Source organism: Branchiostoma floridae, chromosome 6 (genome assembly GCF_000003815.2).
Source record: "Branchiostoma floridae strain S238N-H82 chromosome 6, Bfl_VNyyK, whole genome shotgun sequence".
Lineage (NCBI taxonomy): Eukaryota > Metazoa > Chordata > Leptocardii > Amphioxiformes > Branchiostomatidae > Branchiostoma > Branchiostoma floridae.
The window spans coordinates 17,818,398-17,829,501 of NC_049984.1; the positions used below are offsets into that span (position 1 = coordinate 17,818,398).

An 11,104-nucleotide genomic window follows, 5' to 3' on the forward strand; every position below is an offset into this window, starting at 1 on the left:
CTTCTGAAGAGGATAACTCAAGAAGGGAAAATGGATTTTCATCATTTTTGGTATGTAGGTACCTTAGACAATGTTTTACAAGAAGAAATACTAATTATGCAAAATAGGAGTACATTTGCATAATTAATGAGAATATTCTATCATAGCAGTATTTTCAATGTATCTCTTGTTCCAGACATTCTATGGTCTTGACATTTAAGTGGTAGATAGCTTTTAAGGCCATAAACAAGTGGGGCAAGTTTTAGCCCCCTAACATTTAATTGTGGAACTGCAGGGGTGTTTTTGTCAAGACACTCCAAAGAGGATAACTGCAGAAAGGAACGACGGATTGCCTGCATTTTAGGCATGCAGGTAGCTTAGGCAAAGATGTTCATAATGATATACATGTTATGCAAATGAGGACTTTATTTGCATAATTAACGAGGAAATTGTATAGTTCCATTGTTTTCAATGACTGGACCTCAATACATGTAACACATGTTAATTATGATAGGTGGAATATGAGCAGATACCAAATATGGTAATGAGGAACTTATTTGCATAATTTATGCAAACATTGCAAAACCACTTTAATATGATTAATAATGGGAATTTTATAATTGTGACATGTGTACGTTATTCAATGATTAACAACAGCATGCATAAATTATGTTAATGTGTTAGTCAATTGCATGGAATTTACGAAAGCTCGAAATTTTCATGGAGGTATGAGGTCGCCGAACTCTAGTTCGGGTAGCTCCCTTGGTCTGGATCTGGGCTCATGGCGTCATCTGATAGGATGTCGGAACATTTTGGCGGGAATACGTGCTGCCAACATGTCTTCAAATGCGGGCCACTGGGGGCGGAAATAATAGATTGCTGCAGGACTTGGCGGTCTGAATAATTGCACGCATTGGGGTGTATTTCTTATTACCTTTGCCAGAATGGCTAAGGTTATGTTTTAGGCTTGTGAGTCTGTCTGTCTGTCTGTCTGTTAACAGCATAACTCGAGAAGCCTTGGATGGATCCCGATGATATTTGGTAAGTGGATAGGGGTCGGGAAAACGAAGGTCAAGTTCGATAATGGGCCCCCTAGCGGCTTGCTAAGGTACTGCAGCAGAACCTCAATTTTTGATATCTCCTGTTCTGGACATGCTGTGATCATGATTTTTGAGTGGTAGATAGCCCTCGAGGCAGAGAGTAAGTGCAGAGAGTTTGGGCCCCCTAGCGGCTTTTTTTGAACTGCAGGCACCGGTTTCCTTTCAAACTTTGGACGAGAATAACTCTACAACGTGTTGACGGATCGTCATGATTTTTGGTATGTAGATAGAATGAGTGATGACGTACATAATGGTATACTTATTATGCAAATCAACAGCTAATTTGCATAATTAATGAGGAAAATTTATAAATCCACTGCATTCCATGATAGGACTTTCAAACTTGTCACATATGTAGCTGGGAAGGAGAGAAATGTCGATAGATATCAATTATGCAAATGATGGCCTCATTTGCATAATTAATGAGAAAATATGAACATGTTGACGGATCATCATGTTTTTTGGTATGTAGGTAGCGTAAGTAAAGACCTGCATAATAAGATACAAATTATGCAAATCAACAGCTAATTTGCATAATTAATGAGGATATTTTATAAATTCACTACATTCCATGATAGGACTTTAAAACTTGTCACATATGTAGCTGAGAAAGAGAGAAATGTCAATACATTTTTATCATGCACATGATGATCTCATTTGCATAATTAATGAGAAAATATGAACGTGTTGACGGATCGTCATGATTTTTGGCATGTAGATAGCCTAAGTGAAGACTTATATAATGTGATACTTATTATGCAAATTAACAGCTAATTTGCATAATTGATGAGGAAAAGTTCATAAATCCACTGTATTCCATTTATAGTACTTTCATCAAAGTTTTCATATATGTAACTGAGAAAGAGGGAAGAGAGTAAGAGGTGTATTTAAAGACTTTGAAAGAGAATAAGTCAAGAATGGATTAAAGGATCATCATGATTTTGGTATGCTATTCGATATCAATTAATTGTAACTTGGGATCTAATTTGCATGATCAATGCTGAAATTTTATAAACCAACTCCAAGCATATCATTATAAAGAAAATGAAAGGAGTAACGCATTTGTCTACAGACATCATTCTACATAACAAACCTGGTTTATTTGGCAAAGGTATGTGTTCGTGGAACTCTAGTTTTAAATATACTACAGACAGCCTGTACATTAGAAAATAAAGTGCCTATGTGTGGACATCTGTGTGCAAAAAGTGTCAATAAGACTCTTGACCAAAAATGCATGTTATTGTTTTCCATCAGTTTGCAGGGCAGAAGGACAGTCCAACTGCGCAGTCTACAGAAGAAGCCAGCTCTGACTGTAGTGAAGATACAGGACAGATGTCTGACTGTGCTGTCACCAACAGTTCGTCAGCACCTCGCTCGCCCACCAAGAGAGGGGCAGGCCACGGCACCAGCTGCGATACTCTACGCAAAAGGAAGAAGCTGGCTTCAACTACCACTGAGGCCACACTGTTTGACAGTATGAAGGTAGATACTGTAACTGACCAAGTCCTCACAGGGCTCGAAATTCATTTTGGGGATTAGGTGCACTGGTGCACCCAGCTTAAAAAATTGGGTGCACCAAAAACCAAAAAAATTTTGGGTGCACCACTTATATTTAATTAGAATGTCAGAAAAAAATAATAACAAAAATTAGATACAAGCTATCAAATTCTTAAACAAAAACCATGACAGACATTTTTATTATCTTTCCAACACTTAGATGTCACGAATATGATGTATACTAGTATACTTGATATCTTTCAATACATAAACCTAAGAAAATATTTGGGTGCACTCTGTGCACCCACTGAAAAAAATTGGGTGCACAGTTTCAATTTTGGGTGCACCTGGGTGCACATGCACCCAGTATTTCGAGCCCTGCCTCAGCTAGGAACTAAGCCACCCTGTTATTTTCCATCAATTTCTATACCTTAGTGTGTAAAGACTGACCATCTTCAAGTTTTTTCCCCTGGTATGAATAACTTTGAGGGTTCATTCACGATCTGAACTGTGCCTTTGCGGTATGAGATACATTGTGGGTGTATTTATTTATTTATTTATTGGTTTGGCTGCACCGAACACACAGCCAGGGCTGCCCAACTAGCCTATGGCTATTACAAAGGGCTAGCCCTGCTGACAAACACATAAACAATACAAATTAAAAAAAAGAACATTTGTATGTACATGGTGTAGGATAACTTACATATCATCTAAAATGGAGTATATAACATCATATCATCGACAACAATATTTGCAATGAGAGGTCAGGGTCTGTATATACACGTGTATGACTAATTTACCATGCGTAAGGGTTGCCTAGACATTCCCACAGTTTTCTTTTGAAAGAAGCAGTGGAGGTGGCTGTGCGAGTAGCAGTAGGGAGAGTGTTCCAGAGTGCTGTTGCTCTGTAGATGAATGTTTTCTGTCCTCTGGTGGACTTAGTGAGTTCAGATGTCAGGTGGTCGCTGTTCCTGAGGGAGTAACGTGACTCAGTAGCAGACGCACGGGTTGTGGGTGTTGTGGGTGTATCTCATACAGAATACACCTGGCAATATGAAGAATGGCCAGGTGCATTTAACTTTTGTATGTGCATCATGCTGCACATGCAGTTGAAATGCTGAAGTTGCTTGGCAATGGAATGGGGGCCTACCTTGGCCGATGTGCAACACAACCTATGTGCAACACAACCTATTTTTCTGCTCAACACACTGACTTTTTCTGTGCAACACACTTCCTTTTACCTGGGGCAGTTTAACATGATGCAAATACTAAAGTAACAGAAGCTCTCAGGCTAATTGTTTGCAGGGGTGCCTAAGGATTTCCACAAATTTCATTTAATAAGGACAAATTTCTTGACAAAACCCACAAATCTTATGGGACACCATCTATGGGACCTTTACTTTTAGGGATACACAGTCTTTTTATGCAAACTGGCTGGCTGCTATGTCGGGACATGCGTTTCTGAATGTTTCTACCCATGATATTTCAAGCATTGAACAAGTGTATACTTTCACAAAGATGTATTTGATAACCTGTGAGGTATTCTTTTGTTTCCTTTCCCACTGCAGCTCGATAAAGCTATCTTGAATATCCCGCTTAGCTTTGTCATGTGATGGTTGGTCGGTGCGATGAGATGGGACGGGGTCACTGATAAAGACTTAGTTTGGCCCGCTAGTGACCTAGATAGACTGGAGATAGAGACCAGAGCGTCACTGGAGGGTTGTGAGGGCCAGGGGAAGGTCCAGCCCTGAGTCACTAGTACTGGATTTAGTTGGATTTCATGGATTAAAGAAGTTCAAGAGCACACTTCAGTCTCGCGCCTCCTGACAGTCGGTTTGCATGAAACGACTGCGTACCTTATAAGATTTGTGTGTTTCACATAGTGACTACTGCAGGGCTCGAAATTCATTTTTGGGATTAGGTGCACTGGTGCACCCAGCTCAAAAAATTGGGCGCACCAAAAAATTTTTGGGTGCACCACTTTTGGGTGCACCAGATTTAAGTAGAATGTCAGAAAAACCTAATAACAACACTTACTTAGTTACAAGCTTTCAAATTCTTAAACAACTACCATGGCAGACATCTTTATTATCTTTCTAATCAGTATTCTGATATCTTTACATACATAAACCTAATAAAATATTTGGGTGCACCCTGTGCATCCATTGAAAAAAATTGGGTACACAGTTCCAATTTTGGGTGCACATGCACCCAGTATTTTGAGCTCTGCTACTGTGTATCGCATAAGACTTGCATGTTTTCGCAGTGTGATTTGTGTTTTATTTATGAAATTGGTAGGATTTTCATTGGTAGTAATTTCATGAAATTTCATGAGATGCTTAGGCGCCTGTTTTGCATCCCTTTATAATTATTCATCACTTTCTCTTTCTTCACTATATGTGAAGGATGTCTAAAGTCCTTGCACTTACAATACAACTTGCAGCAAAGGTGACTGAACTCTGTAACGTGTATTTGCCTCAGCTACTTTTCCATTAGCCATTAAGAGACAAAAAGGAACATTACTCACAAAAGTAGTAAATGCATGTACATTTCATTACCTATACCTATAGTTACAGAGGACATTGGGCAACTGTTGCAGTAAATTGGTACTTTCACAGTCTGCAACAACTATGAATGATAAAAACAGAATATTCCTTGTGCAAAATCTATATCCTTGATTGAACATAAAAGAATCTGAATGCCCACAGCTATTTAATGAGTCTAACTGTTGTACTAAACTTTTCCACTTGAACCTGACATTGAGACAGCCTTGTCTTTCTCTATAGAATTACCTTCAATTTCACAGTCTGAAACAACCATGATAAAAATGGAATATTCCTTATGCACAGAATGTTACTGATACAAAATCCACATCCTTGATTGAACATGAAAGAGTCTGAATGCCCACAGCTATTTGATGAGTCTAACTGTTGTACTAAACTTTTCCACTTGAACCTGACATTGAGACAGCCTTTTCTTTATAGAATTACCTACACCTTACAATTTCACAGTCTGAAACAACTAGGATAAAAATGGAATATTCCTAAGTGCACAGACTGTGATGCATTGTCGGTACCCTTGATTGAACCCAAAAGAATCTGAATGCCCACAGCTATTTAACGAGTCTATCTTTCCACTTGGACCCGACTTTGAGACAACCTTGTCTTTCTCTATAGAATTACCTACAATTTACAATTTCACAGTCTGAAACAACTGTGATAAAAACAGAATATTCCTAAGTGCACAGAATGTTTAATACTGATGCAAAATCCTTATCCGGCCTGATTGAACACACAAGAATCTGAATACTCACAGCTATAACTGTTCTACTTAACTTTTCCACTAGGACCTGACATTGAGACAGCCTTGTCTTTCTCTGTAGAATTACCTACACTTTACAATTTCACAGTCTGAAACAACTATGATAAAAACAGAATATTCCTAAGTGCACAGAATGTTACTGATGCAAAATCCTTATCCTTGATTGAACACACAAGAATCTGAATACTCACAGCTATAACTGTTCTACTAAACTTTTCCACTTGGACCTGACATTGAGACAGCCTTGTCTTTCTCTATAGAATTACCTTCGTTGAAGAGATTCATTAGTCACGTATGTTCACAGTTAATAAAAGTTTTATTAAAAGAATTACCTTCAATGTCACAGTCTGAAACAACCATGATAAAAATGCAATATTCCTTATGCACAGAACGTTACTGATACAAAATCCACATCCTTGATTGAACATGAAAGAATCTGAATGCCCACAGCTATTTGATGAGTCTAACTGTTGTATTAAACTTTTCCACTTGAACCTGACAGCCTTGTGTTTCTCTATAGAATTACCTACACCTTACAATTTCACAGTCTGAAACAACTATGATAAAAATGGAATATTCCTTGTGCACAGACTGTGATGCAAAGTCTGTACCCTTGATTGAACCCAAAAGAATCTGAATGCCCACAGCTATTTAACGAGTCTATCTTTCCACTTGGACCCGACTTTGAGACAACCTTGTCTTTCTCTATAGAATTACCTACAATTTACAATTTCACAGTCTGAAACAACTATGATAAAAACAGAATATTCCTAAGTGCACAGAATGTTACTGATGCAAAATCCTTATCCCTGATTGAACACACAAGAATCTGAATACTCACAGCTATAACTGTTCTACTTAACTTTTCCACTAGGACCTGACATTGAGACAGCCTTGTCTTTCTCTATAGAATTACCTACACTTTACAATTTCACAGTCTGAAACAACTATGATAAAAACAGAATATTCCTTGTGCACAGAATGTTACTGATGCAAAATCTATATCCTTAATTGAACCCAAAAGAATCTGAATGCCAACAGATGAGTCTGAGTCTAACTGTTGTATTAAACTTTTCCACTTGAACCTGACATTGAGACAGCCTTGTCTTTCTCTGTAGAATTACCTTCAATTTCACAGTCTGAAACAACCATGATAAAAATGGAATATTCCTAATGCACAGAACGTTACTGATACAAAATCCACATCCTTGATTGAACCCAAAAGAACCTGAATGCCCACAGCTATTTGATGAGTCTAACTGTTGTACTAAACTTTTCCACTTGAACCTGACATTGAGACAGCCTTGTCTTTCTCTATACAATTACCTACACTTTACAATTCCACAGTCTGAAACAACTATGATAAAAATGGAATATTCCTAAGTGCACAGACTGTGATGCAAAGTCTGTACCCTTGATTGAACCCAAAAGAATCTGAATGCCCACAGCTATTTAACGAGTCTATCTTTCCACTTGAACCTGACATGAGACAGCCTTGTCTTTCTCTATAGAATTACCTACAATTTACAATTTCACAGTCTGAAACAACTGTGATAAAAACAGAATATTCCTAAGTGCACAGAATGTTTAATACTGATGCAAAATCCTTATCCGGCCTGATTGAACACACAAGAATCTGAATACTCACAGCTATAACTGTTCTACTTAACTTTTCCACTAGGACCTGACATTGAGACAGCCTTGTCTTTCTCTGTAGAATTACCTACACTTTACAATTTCACAGTCTGAAACAACTATGATAAAAACAGAATATTCCTAAGTGCACAGAATGTTACTGATGCAAAATCCTTATCCTTGATTGAACACACAAGAATCTGAATACTCACAGCTATAACTGTTCTACTAAACTTTTCCACTTGGACCTGACATTGAGACAGCCTTGTCTTTCTCTATAGAATTACCTTCGTTGAAGAGATTCATTAGTCACGTATGTTCACAGTTAATAAAAGTTTTATTAAAAGAATTACCTTCAATGTCACAGTCTGAAACAACCATGATAAAAATGCAATATTCCTTATGCACAGAACGTTACTGATACAAAATCCACATCCTTGATTGAACATGAAAGAATCTGAATGCCCACAGCTATTTGATGAGTCTAACTGTTGTACTAAACTTTTCCACTTGAACCTGACATTGAGACAGCCTTGTCTTTCTCTATACAATTACCTACACTTTACAATTCCACAGTCTGAAACAACTATGATAAAAATGGAATATTCCTAAGTGCACAGACTGTGATGCAAAGTCTGTACCCTTGATTGAACCCAAAAGAATCTGAATGCCCACAGCTATTTAACGAGTCTATCTTTCCACTTGAACCTGACATTGAGACAGCCTTGTCTTTCTCTATAGAATTACCTTCAATTTACAATTTCACAGTCTGAAACAACTGTGATAAAAACAGAATATTCCTAAGTGCACAGAATGTTATTGATGCAAAATCCTTATCCCTGATTGAACACACAAGAATCTGAATACTCACAACTATAACTGTTCTACTTAACTTTTCCACTTGGACCTGACATTGAGACAGCCTTGTCTTTCTCTATAGAATTACCTACAATTTCACATTCTGAAGCAACTATGATAAAATGGAATATTCCTTGTGCATGTTACTGATGCAAAATCCATATCCCTGATTGAACACACAAGAATCTGAATGCTCACAGCTATAACTGTTCTACTAAACTTTTCCACTAGGACCTGACATTGAGACAGCCTTGTCTTTCTCTGTAGAATTACCTACACTTTAGAGTGCCACAGTAATGGTATAATTTCCGTCTTCTGTGTATAAAACGCACGCCACTTCCTCTTATTACAGGAAGGGACTCCTAAAAAGGGCTTCGCGTTCAGGATAGATGAGTCGAGTGGAGAGGAGGAACAGAAGTGCATTAAGGTGCCAGCCAGGAGGAAACTAGCGATGAAGCGAGGCAAGAAAACCACTAGTGAAGCAGACAACGCAACATCAAAGACACTTCCAGACCCTGAACAGACGCGAGAGCCCACAAAGGCACTTACCGCCGTCTTCACTCGGGTAGTGTTGACCTTCCGTCTCTCCAGTAGCGATGATGGTGAACTTGGTTCCTGGTCCTGGTCGACGTACACGCAACTAATCCCACCGCTGCCGCCAAATGTAAGGGAGGTGGACTTGGGGTTGAAACCTAGACTTCGAAGGCGTCCCTTACAGAGTTCGTGGAATAGTTGCAGTTCTTGTAACGTGTACGAGTCGAGCCAAAGACAACAGAAGCCAAGAGCTACATAGAAGTCGTTGTATTCTCTCTCTCTCCAAAGCAGAACTCTCCCCGTCCTCTAGCTCTACCCCTATTTATATCTCTCCTCTCCACATCCACCCCAGGGGTCTGGCGTGGGGACGCTATGCATTCAAATTAGCTGGTACCATATCTGGGACACACCACCACCCAGGTGTCTGGCGTGGGGACGCTTTGCATTCAAATTAGCTGGTACCATATCTGGGACACTCCACCACCCCAGGGGTCTGGCGTGGGGACGCTTTGCATTAACTGGTAAAATAGCCCTCAGATGAAGGTGAATAGGACTTCTGAGGTCAATTAACTCAAGGCTGCCCACTCCCCTTCCTAAGAACAGTTCAGGGTCAAAGTGACTAATCCAGTCTAACATTGAGGGTCTTGGAAAGTACAAGGAACTCAGCCAAATTACAATATAGATGGATTTAGTACAGAGGCACCCTGTTACATTATTACTGTCTGAATGGTGAAATTATTCACAGATCATGTAAGAATAAGCAAAGTGGACTTATAATAGGCCAGCAGCTTGACATGGTGATGAAAAACTAGCTAACTAAACTATTTTGGGAATAGATGTCATTTCTTCTGCATTGATACCTGCACACGCTTAAACTCTAGTTTAGCTGTATGGCACCTTAACGTGTATACTTTTTAGGGCTCGAAATACAGGGGTTTTGTGCACCCAGGTGCACCCAAAATTGAAACTGTGCCCCCAATTTTTTTCAGTGGGTGCACAGGGTGCACCCAAATATTTTCTTAGCTTTATGTATGGAAAGATATCAGGTATACTAGTATACATCATATTCTTGACATCAAAGTGATAGAAAGATAATAAAAAATGTCTGTCATGTTACTTGTTTAAGAATTTGATACCTTGTAACTAAGTTTTGTTATTAGCTTTTTTGACATTTTACTAAAATTCAAGTGGTGCACCCCCAAAAAATTTTGGGTGCACCCAATTTTTTAAGCTGTGTGCACCAGTGCACCTAATCCCAAAAAGGAATTTCGAGCCCTGCTTTTGTAGGGAGTAGTATTTGTCAAACTAAGTATTTGCACAGCCTTGCAAATGTCAAGGACTCGCTAGCTTAACTCACATAAATGTCATGACATTGAATTTGAACCTGAATGATTTGCCACTTTAAGTTATACTTTGATATAATTAACCACATTGGAGTTGAGAATGTTGGAACCAGCCATTCTTTGTAAGGTAATATTCAAGTTATGGAAGAACACTTAGACTAAAAGCGTTTATGGTGAAATGTTGCTCGAGGCATATACTGGCCATTTATACCAGACTAATGCACAGTTATTGGAGAAGAAGTAATACAAAATTCTGCTGTAGGCTAGCATTACAAACTTCTTGGTAATGCAAGGTAATATAATATAAGTTGTTTTCAAGCTTCATAAAACAAGTTCTAGCTCGGTTGATAAGGACAGTTAGTAACCAATGTTTTATCTCAAGTTTGTATTATCAGTCGAGAGCCTTTATGTGATGTTGGGCTGGCTTTATGGTTTCAGGTTGTTCAGTCTTCACACAAGTCAAGAGGCAAGGCAAAACAAAAGGCTGCCAACACAGTGAAAGAAGATCACGACAAGCTGACGGCAACAACCAGAAAAGAAGTCACCCAAAAAGAAGATGGTGAAGAGGTAGTAGACACCCCAACAACAGCCAAAACACCAGCTGTCAAGTCTCGGGCATCACAGCAGCCCAGTACCCCCCTAGCCCAGCCCAAACGCCCCTCTGTAACCATGACCCCCTCCCCCTGTACCCCCTCCCAGTCTCCTGGAGGCAGCAGGACCCCCCTGAGTGACAGGGTAAGGGAGGCCATCAGACAGGGCAGTCTGTCATCCAGTCCAAAACTTTCGTCACCTGTGAAAAAGGACAAGGTAGGAAACAGACGTTCAAACATCAATACT

General features: G+C 39.1%; 1 protein-coding gene across 1 annotated transcript in view; it reads left to right on the forward strand.

The window, feature by feature from the left end:
* The window catches only part of LOC118417607 (DNA replication factor Cdt1-like), a 30,795-nt gene that overhangs the window by 4,205 nt on the left and 15,486 nt on the right, over positions 1 to 11,104 (forward strand). The window contains exons 2-4 of the mRNA XM_035823205.1: positions 2,334 to 2,561; positions 8,743 to 8,922; positions 10,706 to 11,074. Of these exons, the coding sequence (XP_035679098.1) occupies positions 2,334 to 2,561; positions 8,743 to 8,922; positions 10,706 to 11,074 (777 nt within the window). The remainder of the gene's footprint in view (positions 1 to 2,333; positions 2,562 to 8,742; positions 8,923 to 10,705; positions 11,075 to 11,104) is intronic.